Source organism: Notamacropus eugenii, chromosome 1 (genome assembly GCF_028372415.1).
Source record: "Notamacropus eugenii isolate mMacEug1 chromosome 1, mMacEug1.pri_v2, whole genome shotgun sequence".
Classification (NCBI taxonomy): domain Eukaryota; kingdom Metazoa; phylum Chordata; class Mammalia; order Diprotodontia; family Macropodidae; genus Notamacropus; species Notamacropus eugenii.
Genome location: NC_092872.1, coordinates 708,993,004 through 709,013,019, shown reverse-complemented (window position 1 = coordinate 709,013,019; position 20,016 = coordinate 708,993,004). Strand labels below are relative to the sequence as shown.

Here is a 20,016-nt window from a genome sequence, read left to right as displayed (position 1 = left end):
AAATGGTGGCAGAAAATGCCATCACATCCCTGCTTTCTCCAACTCTGGGAAATTTAACTTTGGGGATCCCTGTATAATGGAAATATTATTTAAGGAATTGAGTAAGAGAATTGAGGTCTTCTCACTGCAAGAATGGGATGTGGAATATGCCCGAGGAACAACTCACAAAATCTACTTCAAGAACTCCAGAACTTTTTGAAAGAGGTCACAGATCTTCCTATCTGAGACAGAAGATCTCAGAAACTATCCAAACGAACTGCTCACTAGTGTGGTATCACTGAGTCTAGTCATTTATAAATGAGCCATAAGTGAACTCCTAAAGGGGGAAAAAACTCTACTGACATGAAGGAAGGCTGGGAAAGTCTAGAAGTGGGTGGACTACTTTGAACAATCAGACTGAAGTGAACCAACCCACCATACCAAAGGCTAGAGATGCCCTGGACTACTTGCTAGGCAGTCAGGAGTTCTCAGTTTTGGATCTGTGAAACAGATATTATTAGGTTCCAATGGCAGAAGACAAAAAAGAAGATAGCTTTCTTTCTGCCCAGCTGGATTTTACCTATTTGAACTTATGCTTCAAGGTACCTCACAATCACTTCCAATGGTTAATGGAACTACCTAAAAATAGTGGTATACTTGGATAATATCATTGTCTTTAGAAAGACACTAGAAGGATATGAGAAAAGACTGATGTTGTGTTGGACCAGCAAGAGAAAGCTGGTTTTAAGTTGCATATTGATAAATGTCAGTTTCACAGAGCCTCTGTCAAGTATTTGGGTCACGTAATCTCCCATCAAGGAAAGAGCACTGATCCAGAAAAGACAGAAGCATACTTCAGCTGGCCACATTCAAAGAATGTGAAAATTAAGATGTCCTCTAGGATTCAAATGGCTACTATTGACAATTTATAACGATTTCACTTGAGAATATGATGAAAAAGAAACAAAAAGCAGAAGAATCAGAAGATCAGACTGACTTAAATCCATGGAAGACATTTAGAAACAATTAGGATGGGAAATGTGAACAAGTGTTTAAAGATTTGTTCAACTACAGCATGCAGGTACCTGTACTGACCTAGGCACACCCAAATTAACCCTTTACACTATACAGTCATCCCTCAACATTCACAGGTTTCATATTTGTGGTTTTGGTTATTTGCACATTGGCCATCAATAATTAAATGGGAATTTCTGGAGATTTGCAGCAAATTGCAGAAAATCACAAATGAAGTGCATATTTAAAGAAAACTTTTAAAATTTTCTGGTCATAAATGCACAAATACTGTATATTATTAATATACTATCTACTATCATAAGTATACATACATAAATTTATTATAAACAGTTAGATTTTGTTAAAAGTTTCAGTGCACTAAAGAACTACAGGCTACAAACTCTTTGGGAATGCCTCCTCTTTGTCTCTCCACCATGCAGACTCAGTCATGTGATTTTATCCCACAGTGACCATTTTGTATCTTGTGTTTTTCATAGGAGAAGGAAATCAGTGAAACAGTTGCTGCAGCTACGTAGTGTACTAGATACTAATCTCTCTTGCACAGAAATTGCAGCTATTTTTTAAGAGTACAGTATGTTGTTTTGGTGTTAAATAAATATCATCATAATTTTAAAAAAAATAAAGATTTGAAGTGGGGCCTGAAGTTATTCACATATTTGAAGATTTGAGGGGGTCCTATACACCTAACCCCATCCACCCACTAATGTCAAGGGACAACTGTATGCTGATGCTGATGCTAACCTGGAAGGCTTGGGAACAGTTCTATACCAAGAAAGCTATGGTCATCTGAAACCTATTACACTTGCCAGTAGAGGACTCCATGACAGTGAAACTCAATATTCCATACACAAATTGTAGTTCTTGTATTTTGGTTTGTTATTGAGACTTTCCTTTCCTAATTGGGGGCTCCCTTTCTCACTCAATTACCACTCCAGGATGAACCACTTCTCATCAATCACACTTGGACTGACACTCTCTCTCTCCCTCTCTCTCTCTCTCTCTTTCCCCTCTTATTCACTGTCCACATTGCCCGTGTGAGTCTTCTTCCCACCACAGTCTTTTCTCAGTCCTTTGTTATGTTTTGTCCAGAACTTAGCACAGTTTCTGGCACATTTTAAGTGCTTAACAAATATTCTGTCTATCTACCTTTCCATATTGAAAATGTACCCAATTAAAAAATTATTTCATTAAAGGACAGAATGATACAGAAAGGAAAAAAGATAACCCAGATTATACAACTGCTTAAAAATTTGGAACCTAAGTAGAGGACAAAGCAAAGAAAGAAGATTTAAAGAATTATAAAGTTTTCCTAAAACCCTAATGAAACAAAGAATCTGAAATATACATCTATTTCAGGGAACTATAAAGGATAATTTCCCACAAAGGACAGGTTGCAAATGACAGCATTTAAAGGACACCAACAAGGACAATTGCCAAACTAATCTCACCTACGCATATCATTGTTAACTTGCAAGACCATAAGGAGGAATTTATTTTATAATCATCTAAAAAGAATGGCATCACAATTTTAAAAATTAAAAATAAATTTTTAAAAATATCTTGAATTTTTCTTACAAAACTGAAAAATACTAATACCAAAATAAAGACATATAAAACTTCATCCCAAAATCAATTGTCTAGCTAAGTTAAACTTAGCATTCTTTTTGGAGTTAAAAGATAGTCACTTAAATGGCCTCATGAATTTCAAGGAGAGGGAACCAATCTTCAAGTAGTTTTTAATTCTCAAAATCAGCAAAAACCCAGATTATCACCAAGCTTCACTGATGTAGTAAAGCAAAGAGGAGGCTCCTGAGCACAATATCTATGTATTCATAGGCCTAAACATCAGAAAAAGTCAGGAGTAAAGAATATTCACCATGGTCAAGCGCAAAGTTTAAAGGAGGCAGGCTGCATCAGTCCACCATGTTGTCAACAATTCTAGTAGTATATTCTCCATTCAGACATCCCTGTCTCGAAAACTCTGCTCTGGATCCTGTCTTCCCACTTCTAAATCAGTCCTTGGATCTAGATTTTCCAATGACATGGCCCTGCCTTTAGATCATCACTTAGCTTTGAACATCCCTCCTCTACCCATACACTGAAGATTTTTCTTATCACTAGAACGTATCAGTAGATAATTCAACAACTCCTATTGCTTATTCTACTCTGGAAACTTCTCACCTCAATGGAAGAGTCCTCTGAATGTTCTACTTTCCAGTTAGTTTCGTCTTGCCTACAATTCACCTATAAATTAGCATATTAAAAAATCAATCAAAATCATGACACTCTGCTACTTCAAAACCTCCAACAGGGCTCCACAGCCCAGTAAATAAGGTCCAAATTCCTCAGCCTGAAATTCAAAGCTCTCTATTAATCTGCCTTCAATCTACAGATTCATGCTTATCTAACCATTCTCTTAGTGTCAGTATTGATTGGTTGAAAGGGTTTCTATATTCTTTTGGGCATCCTCACAGGGGCAAGTTGTTGTTCAATCATTTTTCAATCACGTTCAATTCTTCATGACCCCATCTGGGGTTTTCTTGACAAAAATGTAGGAGTGTTTTGCCATTTCCTTCTCCACATCATTTTTTATAGATGAGGAAAATGAGGCAAACAGGATTAAGTGACTTGCCCAGGGTCACACAGCTAGTAAGTGTCTGAGGCTGGATTTGAACCCATGAAGATGAGTCTTCCTGATTCAAAACCCTAGTTTATGAGCTCACTAAAAGAAAGTTGATTCTGAAATGACTCCTGCATCAATAACCAATCATTTCCTATAGAATAAGAAATGGTTAATGTCATTGTTTGTGATGTCATCTGGTGCTCACCATATGAGCACTTTCTGAGTTTATTCTTGAAATACTCAAGATGTTTACACATGAGACTTCTGAGTAATCCCTAAATACTTGGCCAGTTTCATTTCTCTATCCTGTATTTTTCTAACCCAATTTTTTCTATCAACCTAGATGCCCTTTCTCTCACACTAAGCCACAGGGCATCAAGGCTATGAAAACCTTCACAAAATGTTTCTACTTCTTCATCCTCTACAAAAAATGTTCATGCACAAGTTGCAATTATCTGCATAGGGATCTGTATGTTTAACCTCATTGTGACTACTTACTGTAAGATGAAACAACCAAATAAATCATGAAATGATGTTCCTTGTTGTCTTTGGTAATACAATAAAACCAACCTCAACAACTGCTCCATTCACCTCTTAGGAAAACCCTGGAAGCCACTCTTCCAGTTACCTACAATTTGTTTTTTGGTTTCATTCATGACAGAATGGATGTGGTTCAGTTCTTCCAAAAAGTATATCAACTCATTGGTTATTAGATCAAAGTTTCACATCAGAGGTATTAACAATTAGTAATTATAAATGACCTAAAAACTATGTAACCGATTTTCTTCCTTATTTCCTGCTACTCTATGACCCTCACAGTTTAAACAGGACTAAACGAAACACATGCATTCCTGAATACTTGTCACAAGTCAAAATTATATGCTTTAAATAAGTAAAGAAAGAGAACAATGTAAACTGAACCATACTTTTAAAATGATGTGCCTTTTTTTGTAGTAGCAAAACAGATGTCCATAAAGTAGGAAATAACTAAGCCAACTGTGGCACACAAATGCAATGAGCTATGAGAAATTACCTATGTGAAGTGATACAGAGTAATAAAGCAGAACCTGGAAAATGATGTGCATGAGAGCTACAAAAATTAAAACAGGAAGAAAAGCTTGAACCTTGAGAAGAATACAGAAAATGCACTGCACTCTTTGCAGAATTAGGAGACCAAAAAGAATAGGCATTGAGGAAATAAAACTATTACTCTTTGCAGATGACATGATGATATATTTAAAGAACTCTAAAAAACTAGTTGAAATAATTAACAATTTCAGCAAAGTTGCAGGATATAAAATAAACTTTCATAAATCCTCAGCACTTCTATATACTAACAACAAAACCCAGCAGAAAGGGATAGAAAAAGAAATTCTATTTAAAATAACTGCAGAAAATATAAAAGGCAAACCCAGCAACTATATGAACATAATTACAAAACACTTTTCTCACAAATAAAGACATCTAAATAACTGAAGAAATATTAATTGCTCATGACTGAGCCAAGTTTTCTCATGAAAAAAATTCACCACTCTTCGACACACCTTATTCTCAAATCTTTAGCATCTATTCATGAAACATTCCAGTTATTTGAAATTAAGAATGGTTTCACATAAATGCATCAATCTGGTGTATTTTTGGTGGACTGGTTTTAGGAGACAGAGCTCCCTTGAAATTTTTTTCTAAGTAAGATTAGGATATTTTCAGGGAGAGAGGGAATCCCTTCAGATGCCTCTACTCATTTCTGAGTATAATTCCTCTACTGAACCATACAATTAAGTTTAAGTGGTAATATATTTATTTTGAATTGCTAATGTAGGAAAAAAATCTACAAATTCCTAAGTTTTATTTACACTTACACAGTGAAAGATAATCATTTGTTAGCCAGAGACACACATGAACCCCACCAAAAGAAAGACTTGTGAAAACTCAAACATTATCATTCACCGACTGTATATATAATTATAATTAAGGAATATGACTCATTCAAACAAATGAATAAAGCTAGTAGAAGAAAAGGAAAGGAACCTAATAAATGAATTTCCCAATTGCTCCTCTCAGTCATGGTTATGTGATGTAACAGATATTTAAGTATTCAGTCATACTACTAACAAAACTCAGTTTCAATTTCTGATGTTTTAATAAAAACATAGTTTGGAAACCACTTATAAAATCTGAATTTTACTCTATTTAAATATTTATAATGTACACATCACCATATTTATTACAAAAGGGGCTCTTATGACCAAGTAGTCATGGATGGGTTGAGACAGCTCCATGTTTGGAGAGGATAAGAGCACTGATAAGATCAAAGAAGCATATGGTATTCAGTCTTTAATAACTTTTCATCTAAAAGTAATATTTGAGATTTTAATTACTTCATCAAAAACACACTTTTATCATTGCTATCCTATAATCAGCTATCTCTTAAATAAAATGTTAAACTTTATATATCGTACTTCAAGTATGTAAGTTATATAGATAGGGTAAACCATGCTCTCATGCTTAATATAAAATCATTCACCTATTAAATTTATATGGTTCTGTTGTATTGTCATCCTTTTCTAGCCAACAGTGAATTACTAACAACATTCATACTATATAACTCACACTTGCTAGTAGATTTCAAAAGTTAACCATCCTAGAAAAATCTACACAAGTTTATGTGTATTCTTAATCCTAACTCTACAAACATGAATAAGGATTAGTAAACTTTTTATGTCTTAATTTTTTCTCCTCTACATTTTCCACTTTCTTTAATATTTCCTTTTTTTAAAAGGGAAGATAGTTAAAAAATAAACAATATGGAGATCACTTAGGAGTATCAAAATAAAAACTTTTTTTAAAAAAGGCTCTTACAGAATGAAACAGAAAGAAGGAACTATCTTCTGTGATGAACTGCCAATCGAGCCATTCAAATACCAGCTCATTGGCAACCCTAGGATCAGTAAAGGAGAAAGAAGACATAAAAGAGAATAAAAGTTTTCTAAAGAGATAAATGTGGAAAATAATGAGGAAAGAGGGGAATATAATGTAGAGAACAGAAGGAACAACAGATAAAAGATGAAAAAACATGAAGAAAAAAGCAAAATATGGCATGAAAGATACTATGAGAAAGTTAGACGAACCTGGGAGAAGTTTAAAAACAAGAAAAGGCAAAAAAAAAAAAAGCTTCTTATGTTCAAAAATTCAAATCCTTGAATCATCTATTACCTCTGCTACCTGCTTCCTTTATTACCCATTTCTTCTCAAACCTAGGAATCTGGAAATTTTCAGAAAGAAAAACTTTTAACAGGATAAAATAACAAGTCCTTCTATTACCCCCGTAGTTAGTGTAAGCAGTATCTGTTGCAGTAAGCTCCATGGCATCTGCTGGGAATTTAAATAACTATCAAGACATGTAGATAGTGATATCTGCCACTACTTCTAAACATGTTCCTGAAACCCTAGAAACAGTCCCAAGAGGTACCTGGGTGGGATCTAAGCATTCCCTGCAGGTATCTGGCTTCACTGGAGCGTCTCTGCGGTCAGCTTGACCTCTACAATAAGCTTTTGGATTTCCTAGATTTCCTAGCCACATAAAGCTAGGTTCAAACAATATTAACAAAGCATAAATAATAAATATTTCCCCAACACTGTGCAAAGGTAGAAGCTGTCCAAACTCACCTAAAGCAAGAAATTCTGGGCACTCCAGACATGTAGCAACGTATAGAACTAAAGTATAATCTTCTTTACTGTTACACACAAAGCATTTATTGGCAAAGCTTTCCTCCAAAGAGTTATCATACATAACTTCCCTTCTGAAGCTTTCAGAAACCTTTAAGCTCATTACCAAAGTAAATGAACTGTGAAACAACATACAGCAGCTAGGTGGCAGAGTAGGTAAAAGTGCTAGACTGGAAAATGAGAATTGAGTTTAAATCTCACTCCAGCCATTTACTTAGTTGTATGCCTTCGTGCATGTCACCTAACAGCTACTGGCTTCAGTTTCTTCATCTGTAAAATGGGGATAATAATAATAAGACCTACCTAGTTGTTGTGAGGTTCAAATGAGATAATATCTGTAAAGTCCTTAGCACAGGGTCTGGCACATGGTAGGTATAGTATAAATCATTACTCTTGTTTGTTTACCTTCCTTCTTTCCTTCCTTTCTTCTATACACTCATGTTTGTTTCATTGCTCATTTCTGTTGTGTTTTTAAATCTGAGGTTTTCAGTTGATGTTACCTTAAGGAAACACAGAAAACCTCTTAAAGAGCACACTTCAATGACTATTAGAGATATCATAATAGACATTAATATGGGGAAGTCAAGTGACTCAAGCCCACAATGAAACAGGACCACACAGAACCACAAAGGAAAAGTATAATTTTAAAAAAAAGTCAACTGACAAATTATTTCTCTGAAACAACTAACTAAACCTCAGAAAACAACCAAAGTTCTTAACAGGGCCTAGTACCAGGAGGTATCTGATCACTCTACAATGTCCTTGGCTTCTTACCCCATTAGCTAAGGTTCATTTGCTTTTGCATGATGAGTACTCAATCAATTCCACTGATTAACCTATTTCTTAACTAGTACCAAACTGTTTTGATAATTCCTATTTTATGGTATAGTTTGATAACTCATGCTGACAGGTCCCTTTCCATACCTCTTTTTTCATTATTTCCTTTGGGATTCTTGACCTTGTGTTCCTCCAGATGAATTTTAATATTTTTTTCTTTCTCTATAAAGTAACCATTTGGAAGTTTAACTGGTATGGTAATAAGTAAATCAATTTAGGTAATAATGCCATTTTTATTATACTGATTCAGCCTAACCAAGAGCAATTAATATTTCTCTAATTATTTAGGTCTATTTTTATAGAGTATTTTACAATTACAACACTGTAAGTGTGTCTTTGTAGACAGACTCAAATGTCTTAGTAGATAGACTCAAATATTTTATACATTCTGTAGTTATTTGGAATGGAATTTTTCTTTCAATCCCTGTGAGATTTTGCTGCTAATATATAGAAAATGATGATTTATCTGCATTTGTTATATATGCTGCAATTGTGCTAAAGTTATTATTCAATTACTTTTTTTAGCTGACTCTTTAGGGCAAAGGTTCTTAACTTAGGGTCTGTGAACTTCTTTTTTAAAATTATGTAACTGTATTTCAATATAATTGGTTTCTTTTGTAATCTTGTACATTTTGTCTTATGCATTTAAAAACATTATTCTGAAAAGGGGTTGAGAGGTTTCACCAGACTGCCCAAGGATTCCACGAAGTAAAAAAAGTCAAATACTCTTGCTCTGGACCAATATTCCTAAGGAATACTGACACAAAAATATTAAATATTAGTACAATATATTGAAGTTATCATATATTATGATCAGGTTCGATTTATGCCAAGAATGGAGGGTTGGTTCAATATAAGAAAAAACAAAAACATAAGCGGTCACAGTAATAACAAAAAAATTTAATAACACATGATCATTTCAATAGCTACTGAAAAGGATTTTGACAAAATCTAACCCCTGTTTCTGTTTACAACAATACAAAGCATAGGAATACATGGACTTTCCCTTAACACGATGAGTAGTATCTATCTAAAACCAAGACCTAACATTATACGTAAAGGAGAAAGGTTAAAAAGTCTATGCATTAAGATCAGTGGTAAAGCAAGAGTGCCACTTATCACTTCTATTTAACACAATGCTAAAAATGCCAAATACAAGACAAGAAAGAGGTTAGAACAAAGGCAAATTGGAAGTAAAACTACTGCTTTTGGCAAATGGTCTATCTAGAGAATACCGAAGTAGAGATTCTTAACCTTTTTTGCATCATGGACCCCTTTGACAGTCTCCTGAAGCCTACATATCCTTCTCAGATTACTACTTTTAAATTAATAAAATGTGTAGGATTATAATGAAATATAGTTGTCAAAATACTTTAGAAAAAAACCTCAACTCTATGTTTTCTTTCTTTGTGTGGTACTGTCCCCCATGATTTAGGTATCAAAACTGTATTTGTATCATGATTTTGTTTTTATCATAAAAAGGGTAAGGAAGAGTCCCTTCTTTGCCTGTCTTTTGCAAACAGTTTATATAATAGTGAGATTTCTTTTTTTAATGTTTGACAAAATTCACTTGTAAATCCATCTGGTCTTGGAGTTTCAGCCTCTCTCCCCCTTTTCAGGGCACAGCTACAAGCTGCTCATATTTTTTCTGATATAAGGACACTTAAATGATCTACTTTTGAATATTTTACATTTTAATAAATATTCAGATTATCTGTTATCAATTTCACTGGCATTTGAGTAAAAATAATTTTTTATACTTTACTTCCTCATGAATGGTTATGAAATCTCTTTTGTCATTTCATATAAACAATTTGGTTTTCCTATTTTTTAATCACACTAAATATTTATAATTTTATTAATTTTTTAAAAGCTCATTTGATTTTATTTTGTTTTGTTAATCTTTTCTTATCAGAATTTCTATTTCAATATTTTATTGAGTTTTTTATTCATCATTTTCCTAGGGTTTTGTTGTTGTTGCAGATTCAATTTATTGATTTATCCATTCTCTTTTGCTGATAAAAGTGTTCACATATCTAAACTTTCTCCCAAGGACTGCTTAGCTGCTTCCCATAAATTTTGGGATGTTGTCTAATTGTTATGATTTTCTTTGATGAAATTTTTTATTGTTTCTATGATTTATTCTTTGATTCATTAATTCTTTAAGATAAATTTAATCTTTATAAGTTCAAGTCTTTTTTAAAGTCCTTTTACTGAATATCATTTTTATTACATTGCAGTCAGTCATAAAAGATCACTCTCAGTATTTCTGCTTTTCTGCATTTGCTCATGAGGTTTTTATGCCCCAATACATGGTCAATTTTTACAAAGGAGCTATGCATAGCTAAAAAATATGTAAAATTCCTTCTGTTTCCATTCAGTAATCAACAGAGATCTATCATCTCTAATTTTTCTAAAGTTTTTTTTTCAGGTCTTTAACTTCTTTCTCTCTTTGTTCTATTGGTCTAAGTCTAAAAGAGATACACTGAAGACCCCTCCCCTCCCCATTCCCCTGGCCTTACAGTATTACTATATATTCCTCCCTGCACTATGATTAACTTTTAAATCATTTAGCTGCTGTACTAAGACCTGGGAAAGACCTTAGCTTAAAAAGGCCAAGGTGTCCCACTGCATCCAGGGCCATCTCCAGCCACCTGATTGTCTTGCCATGGGACTCAGATGGCTCCAGGAGGAGAAAGTGAGGCTGGTGACTGCACAGCCCTCCCTCACTTCAATCCAATTCCCTTTCATGTCATGGTATCACCTCTCTGATGTCCCGGTCCTCTACCAGAAGGAAGAACATAAAACAACAAGAACAACAGCCTTTAAGCATCTTGCAATTTCCCTGCTTATCTCTTTTTATCATGCCTATTTTTACTAGAGCCTTCTATGAATCATAATTGCTATTCCTGTTTGGTTTGGTTTTTATTTCAGCTGAATATAATAGATTCTGCTCTAGTACCCAAATTTAAACTCTATATAAACTTTGTGTTGCAAGTGTGTTAACTGTAGTGGTCTGACAATGAGGACAGTTTTTTTTAAAACAACAACAAAAAACCACCAACCATTTCTATGAGGGAAAAAAACAATTTTTCCCAAAGGCAAGACAATACAAAGACTAAAGTTTGAAGTACTTAAAATACTGAAGAGTAGGGAGGGGAGGGGGGAAGTAATTTTTACTAATGAATTAAATTTGTTTTTTTACCCAAGGCTATATACCAAAACTGCTGTCGGAATAAATCCAGATGAACCTATAAGATCTAGCATCTTCATCAGATTGTAAAACAACCACTCTAAATTTTTTTCACCTTCTTGGAAGTCTTATTGCAAAAGTCAATAAACAATTTTTTTTTTATCTTAAGTAATTATTACACAGCTCTACCATTATCAATTTTTTTATTTCTTTAGGATTTTCTAAAATCACAATCAAGTTTCTTCTTTAAAAACAAGATAAATCAGCAAAGTACTCCCAGTATTACAAACTCTTATCATACAGCATCTCAAAAATCAACAATCAAATTTGAAATGTTCTGGTAAAAAGACACATGTAAGTGACAACACTCAAAATAACTATTTACTGTGAACTAGAGAGTCAAAGTAAAAACAAATCTTTTCTTTAAGTGTCATTTAAATCTCATTTAAAAATTTACATGTTATTCCATTTGATCTCACAACAACCCTAAGAAGTATATGCCATTATCATTCCCATTTTAAATACAAATTAGGAAACTGAGACTGAGAGAGATTAAATAATTTGCCCAGGGTCAACAGAGCTAGTAAGTAAAGCATTTGAAACACAATTTGATCTCCTTTCTCATTACAAATCCAGTGCCATATCCCCGGAATCACCTTTGAAAATAAGAAAAAACAAAAGTTTCATGTCTAAGGTAACATGCCTCAGTTCAAAAACCCAAGAAAACATCCCTAGTTGCCATAAGATCAGGTTATATTTTTGTTAGCAGCTGTGGCTAAATAAGGAAGAAAATTTCTAACTTTCCATTGATGAGCATGCTTATAATTTTCAGGGAGGAAAAGGATGGCAACTACCTCTTGCACACAATTTTTTAAGTATTTTAAATTTTCATCATAATTTTCTATGATAACAACAAGGAGAAAACACATGGACATACAATCCTGCTTTCTGTAGCACTTCCCATTTTTCCCTATTCAATTTCAGTGACTGATGACAGAGATACCAGAAGGTAGGGAGGGCTTTCATTCATTTAAAAAACTGTTCACTATACCTCTTCAGGACATGGCCCTGCCTACTAGGTACTACTAATGTTTCCAGATCACCTAAATTAAAAACAAATTTTTTTTGTAATTTCAAAAAAAAAAAAAAAAGGAAAAGAAAAGAATCCTACTTTTAAAAAAAACTGCATAATTCTAGAAACAAAACCAAATTAAAAAAAAACAAAACCTCGGCAACAAGTATGGATGATGACAATATACAATCATATAAAGTAACAATTTTACTTGAGAATTTGGTAAAAAACTCTCGATGCTTTTGGAAAATAATTAGGTTCCTTGTTCATTAAAACTTGAGTATTAATTTATACTTTTTATTTCTTTAATCACTATTTTAAAGGCAAACTATAATGCAACTAATAATTAAAATGTATTTTTAAATTCTTCTCCTTTCTTTTTCATGGGGCACGCAAGTATGGCACCAAGAAGGGAAACTGAAGATAAATCATGAACCAGACATTCCTTATACCTGACACAGTAATTCTAATGTCAGCACTTAACTGTCTGATAAAAGGTTGGGGAAAGACAAAACCAGGAGAGACCCCTGGACATAAGAAACTAGAATAGGTTATCACTAAAACTAAAGTTTGGTTATAACTAATATGTATAATAGCTATGATAAGTTATTTCATTCTTAAAATGTTTACCACAAAATCTTTCCAGTAAAATCTCATAATAGATCTAATTATGTACTGGGTAAGTACACAACTATCTTAGCACTATAGGCCAAAAAAAATTCAGGATTACTAGAAATCCAGGAATATAACTTTAATATTTATAGGAGTATAACTTTTTAAAAACAGTTTTCATTTGGGTCCATGGTAATATATAACTGTAAAATATTTGCCACAGGCAGATGCCTATGTAATCTGGGTATACTGATAACAGAAAAAAAATAGGAGGAAGTATCTATGATCAAGAAGTAGCAAAGTCACTTGGGCCAGTTCAAATTATATTGACTGGCAATGATGTTTTAAAGCCATCTCCAAGCCAGCTATACCTCCAAAATTCTTTTCCTAAAGATACCCCATACTTAGTATCAACTATATTTGGGATGAGAGGGTGGAGAAATGCTTCATAAAAAGATTGTGGGAGGTTACATTAGACTAGACACTTGAATTCCACATTCTGAAGGCCAAGCTTTCAATTATTATATGGAAAAGTGGTAGACAAAGTACTAATCTTGAAAATCAGGAAGAACTGAATATGAATTTCACCTTTTTATACAATCTGTGGCTATAAGCAAGCAACTTAACTTCATCTTCCAGATCTTTAAAATGGGACTACTAATACACATAGTTCCTATACCTCACAAATTTATGAAGTTCAAATGAGATAATGTATGTAAAGCACTTTAAAAACTTTAAAATGCCATGCAAAACTTAGATTACTATTATATAATAGTATTGCAAAACCTTTTCCCATAACTATTCCTAAATTTCATATAGGACCTACATGCAGAAGTTTTTCTTGCCTAGAAAAACATCAAATGAAGACAACATAGAATTTTAGGGCTTTAATGGGTCAAAATTAGATACTGATTTTTCTTTCCCTAAAAGAAAGGTCCTATGCCTGCAATTCTCTCTTTCCTCATCTTCCACCTCCTGGCCTCCTTTAAGTTCCAGCTAAAATCTCACCTTCTATAGGAAACCTTTCTCAAGTCCTTTTAAATCGAGGGTCTTCCTTCAATTGATTATTCCAATTTATGCTGTCCATAGTTTATACAGTTATTTGCGTGCTGTCTCCCACATTAGACTATGAACTTCTGGAGAGCAGACACTGCCTTTCACACCCTTCTTTATCTATCTAGCACTTAGTATGGTACCTGGTACATAGCAGGCACCTAATAAATGTTTACTGACTGATCTATATACTGTCTAAGCCAAATGGGAGAAGAGAGGAGAGTAAAACAGAGATCCTGTGTGGGTTTAGCCTTAATGAGTTGCATATACAAATTAAAAGTACATAAAACAGAAACAGGTGAGAGTAATAGTGAAAGAAAAGAAAAAACTCTTATAGTCTTATATAAAGAAAAACTCTTATAGTCTGAAATTTGATAACAAGAAAAAGTTACTAACACAAGCAATCGATAAACACTAATTAAGTACCTACAAAGTGCCAGGCACTATGTACTAAGTGCTAAGAACACCAAAAAAAAAAAAAGGAAAGAAAGAAAAAAGGCAAAAGATAGTTCCTGTTTTCAATCAGCTTATCATCAAAAAACACACTAAAGTGAATTCTCTTATGTTAGATTTGGACTCAGGGACAGAGGCAAGAGAAACCAGAATGGAGAATTAGCATTATGCTACAACGGTTAATGGACAAAATGGGAACCCACATTTGTAATAAAGGGAATAGGACCTGTGATTTCACTAATATTAGGACATCCATGTGAGGAAAATCTCTCTCCCCAATGCAAGATGACACCTTCTCTACAACTCAAGTCTTAGTTACCTAGAGCACTTAGGCTTGTGGAGGGTCAACCAACCAATATGCCAGAGGCCAAACTTGAAACTAGGAATTCCTTCAAAAATACTTTTCTTTCTCTAATACCAGTTTGCCTATTTGTATCATTCTACAAATTAGTTAGCTTCCTCTAAGAGGTAAAATCAAATTCCTACAGAAACTTAATGACTATCACAAAACCTATCTTAATGACAAAGAAGGATAAAAGAGGGTTCAAGTTCTAAGTGTCAGAGGGCCTGTTATAAATGAGTTTATTTTCTAAAAATAATTGATATTTAAAATTAGTACAATGAATAAGTGTAAATTAAACAGCCAACCACAACAGAAAATTATTTTCTAATAATACCCTTTATTAAAACAAAGGAAAAGCCATGACTATGTTCATTTCACATACTAAGTTCTATCAATATGGAAATACAGTTCAAGATTTAAGAAAACCTACTATAGTACCCTGCACACTAGGAACAATTAATAAATGGTTTTTAAAATTAAACTGATATATCAATGCCTAAGAAACATTCAAAATTAAACATTTATTGTACACAAGAACATACAAAAACAATAACACCTGTTTATATCTTCAAATAAATAGTATCAGTATACCATCTACACATCAGTAGTATCCCCAAATGATACGAAAGAATCTAGCTTTAAATAAATATACACGGTATGGCACAGTGGATACTAAGACAGCCTCAGAGCCTGAAAAATCTAGGTTCAAGTTCCACTGGCACAATATATAGACATCAGTCCTCAATACTCTCCAAGCAATTCTCTAAGGCTATACTCTGAATGATAGCCAGTCTGCTTTGGTAGACAGTTTCCTTATCTAAGATTTCCCTATAGTAAAATAATAATCAGTTCAGTCCCTATTCCTACATGCATATTAATCATTTTGTTATTTCTCTTTTCCTTCAACTTTTCAAAGTTAAACCCCAATTTTTTTCATACTTGAACTCTGATTATAATCTCTAAGGTTATGACACTGACTTGTTGCCATAGAAATGGACATACACAATTAGAAATACATGATCACAAACTAAACAGAATAAGGGTCAAAGTTCAACTATTACAAGAAATACTTCTAAAAACTCATTTAAATTTGCAAAATGTCAGTAATACTTTATACACTGAAGATATTTTTTGTAAAAGAAAAACATAAGTACTCGTGAGAATATTTTTATATAATGCAGGTTATTCTGTTAAAATAACTTAAGACCAAAAATAATAAAATAACAAGATTAAATTCATACTGAAAATTATTTTCAAAGAGTTATCCTCTAGATTAATCATCAATAGGACAAGGTGCAGACTAGTCATTGATCACATACTACTTACAATCCACAGGGATTGAATAATAACCCCCCTCAAAGTAGTCACTGTCCTAGAAAGCAGCACAATAGATTTTACCTAGACTTAACATTAAACTCTCAATACACTAACCAACTAAAGTCAACATTCAAGTTTTTAAATTATTCTGCATAAATAATGTAATACATTAGTATAACTCTCTCAAAACCTTTATGAGAACCCTATCTCAACTAATTGTATATGCTTGCTTACTTGATCCTCCTTACTCTTTTCAAATTTAATTTTTAATTTATGAAATAAAACAAGCATTTCCATAATAGTAGAAAAGATTGCACGTGAAACTATAAATCTAATATATACAACTTATTCTTAAAAATGAAGATAACAATGAAGTTTTTTTAAGAACTGAGTAAAGCACTCCAAGTATGTAAAACACTAAATGCTGAAAGTAAAAAGTGTTCCATAAAACAAGTCTATTTTTAGTCTATATGAATGAGCCACCTAAAAACAATTAACTTCATCAACTACTATCCCACACTTTCATTTCTTACTTTAAATTTCCTATTTGTTATGAAATCAGAGTGGTGTTATTAAGTTATAAAAGGCAGAAGTTGATAAATTGTACTTAAAGGGCACAAATCTTAAACTTGAGTATACCAAAGGATACCAAAAACAAAATTTTAAATGATTCCATTATGTTTTTCAGGTCTTCTCAAGTCAATAATAGTCAAATCTGAGACTATGACAGTCCACCACTGATACCACACCCTGTAATTAAATCCATTGCAATATCCTAAAAGAAAGATCAGGTGCTCTAATAAAAAAAAATATTGTGTGAGTTTGCAAAATTTCAAACTTTCTTATATTACACTTTTCTTTCTCCATTTTTAAGGAAAGCTTTTGCATACTGACACAATATACTTTAAAATGGCACTGTGCTGACCTTCCAACAGACTGGTTCTAGGAAAATTCTTTGGTGGGTGTGACTTGAGAGGATCTAAAAAGTACAAAAGGCATTATTTTTATGCTGAATAAAATTCTATGCTATAAATAATACCACAGCTAGTATACCACTCTTCTGTAATTTGAAATAACCTTTAAGTAATAACATCTACCTTTGTGAAAAATATTCCTGTGATTACTACTCCAATACTTGTTAATTTTATTACTACTTATAGAACACAGTTCGCTTCTTTGGTTGTATTCTTCTTTTTGATACAGGAACTGTGACATTTTCATACAACTTCAGGTACTGCTGTCTAAAAGCCATCTTATACTCAACATGGTAGTAGCAGCCAACTAAAGTCACCAGAGCAACAGACAATGGTTACAGTTACTAAGTTGGGTTCTATGTACAAACTCAGAAGCAAACTCCATTTAACTAACTTTTCAGAGATCAAAATCTCTTATTCAGCTCTAATTAAACATTTTTATCCCAATTGATATAACTTTAGAAAATCTCAATTTCTTTTTTTCTTCCATTTCAGTGAAAATTTTCATGAAAATGAAGTAAAATAGTTTAACCATTCTAGGCTGTTCTTTTAAGCCCAATCAAAACTCTAAAGAAAAGAATTTACATTAAAAAAAGGATCTTTTTTAAAAGGTGATCCTCTCCTCCCTTTACCAGTGGCGTAAGAGATGGTTAATATTATAGTGGGAGAATTTTGGTGTGAAGCCCCTTGCACAGGGAACCTGTTCTGACACATTCTTGTGGTGTCCAGTATAGGAATTTAACCTCATCGGACACCAAGCTCAGGTGCTAATATTTCAGCGCCTGGGAATTCCCTAGAGGCCGTAGGCAAGAGAGTTTGGTTTTGGGCCTTTCTAACGCCACCTTTGCAGATGGCAAAAAACCTAGTCTTCTCCAAGGATTGGGGACTCCGTCTACGTTGGTAGCCTGAAGGCAGGCCAGAGTAATACAATGTATCCATAGAGGAAACCTACCTCTAAGTGAAAGCAGACAAGGTGTAACCACTTCGGGCCGGAGACTGCTTCTCAGACAGGGAGATGAAAATTTGGGCCTCTCCTCAGCTAAATGACGGAGAAGGAAAGGCGCCTCGTCTTGGGGGGCTGTCCCAGAATAGCTAAAGAGGAGACTAGGCCAAGGCTAACGCTGGGAACCGGAGAGGGAAAGCCGATAGACTCAAAGCTGGAAGGGGGAAAGAGCGGGACCCTCTCTATGCCCAGAATCAGGACGACGCCACAACACCCAGCTTGCTTGGGCCCGGCGGGGCAACTTTCTTGGGTCGGGCCCTGAGAGGAACAGCAGCCACTGACCGACCCCAGCGACACGGCCCGGCCCGGCGAGGGGATGAGGTGAGTAATTCCCGAGCAAGCCGGGAGGCCCTGGCCCGACGGCCGCAGGAGAAGAGCGGCGGAAAGGGGAGGGGGACCTGGGGGAGGCGGAATGGTGGCGAGGAGAAAGGGGAGGGGAAGATACTTAAAGCGATTAATGCCGCAGAGACCAGACGAGACGAGAAGCAGCAGCAAGCGGGCAGGCGGCATCCAGGCACTGAGCGAGCGCCCGCGGCCCGAGGGAGCCAGCGAGGGGGCAGCGCGGGGAAGAGATCCCACTCCTCCCCCCTTTTCCCTACACAATCTCCCTAGCCCCCATGGGTCCCCGTGTGCCCCCCGCCCCAATGTCATCCCTGCCAGTGCCCAGCGGCCCCACAACACCGCACCCCGCGGGCCTGGCTCGCTGGTCGTGTCGTTCTACCCCACCCCCGCCTCTATGCCATCCTGGCTGGGGCCCGGCGCCCCCCACCCCCATCCCCTGGGCCTGGCTCGCTGGCCGTGACACCACCACTCCCCCAGCCTTCGTACCATTCTGGCACGCTGCCCGTCTCCTTGCTAACTCCGGGCCTGGCTCGCTGGCCGTGTCCCTCCCCCCCCACTACATGCCATCCCCACTCGCCGCCCGTGTCCCCCGGCCCTATGCCATCCTAGTTAGTGCCCCCAGGGCCCGACTCGTTGGCCAAGTCTCCCTCCTCCCACCCCCACCCGCCCCTTGCCACCCAAGCTCCCTGGCCATGTACCCGAGCTCCCATGTCACCCAGGCTCCCTGTCTGTGACTCTCCACCCTGTGCCATCCAAGCTCCCTGGCTGTGCCACCCCCGCTCCCATGCCATCCAGGCTCCATGGCTGTGCCCCCCATGCCATCCTAGCTCTTGGCCGTGCTTTCTCCCCGCCCCCATACCGTCCAGGCTCCCTGGCCGTGCCCCCTCCCCGGCTCCACGCCATCCAAGTCGGGGTCCTCAGCACCCTGGTTGCTGCCCCCGGCCCGGGTGACTCACCTCTCGAGTACAGGGACTTGGGCGACTCCAGGTCTAGGTCGGCGCTGAGCAATGAGATGAAGTCCGAGGGCATCGCAGCTCGACCCGGCCCGGCCCGAGGGCGGGGGGGGAGCGGCGCGGGCGGCGGCACCTCCTGTCCGGGAGCTCGGGCACCGGGCCGGGGGCGGCGAGCGACGGAGGAGGCCGGGGGCCGAGGAGGGAGGCGGAGGCGAGGAGAGGGCGAGGGCGGCCGCCGCTGCCGATGCCGCTTCTCCGAGGCCGCCGCCAGGCAGCCCCACCTGGCACCGAGGCCGGAACTCAACCGGGCCCGCTCGGGCCAAGTTGCGACGGGGAGAGGCGCGAGGGCCGGCGGGGAGGGACGGGCCCAAGGCGACGGCGCTCCGGCTCGAGCTTGTCCTCGGCGAAAACTGACGGGCTCCGCTGCCGCCGCCGCCGCCGCCGCCGCTGACAGGAATCCGAGCCCCGCCCCCGGCGCGACTCCGCGCAGGCGCCTGGGGC

The 20,016-nt window shown here is 36.7% G+C and overlaps 1 protein-coding gene across 1 annotated transcript in view; it reads right to left on the bottom strand.

The window, feature by feature from the left end:
• NFAT5 (nuclear factor of activated T cells 5) overlaps positions 1 to 19,967 on the bottom strand; it is a 142,453-nt gene extending 122,486 nt beyond the window's left edge. The window contains exon 1 of the mRNA XM_072636444.1: positions 19,519 to 19,967. Within this exon, the coding sequence (XP_072492545.1) occupies positions 19,519 to 19,591 (73 nt within the window). The 5' untranslated portion in view covers positions 19,592 to 19,967. The remainder of the gene's footprint in view (positions 1 to 19,518) is intronic.
• Positions 19,968 to 20,016: the final 49 nt, after the last annotated feature.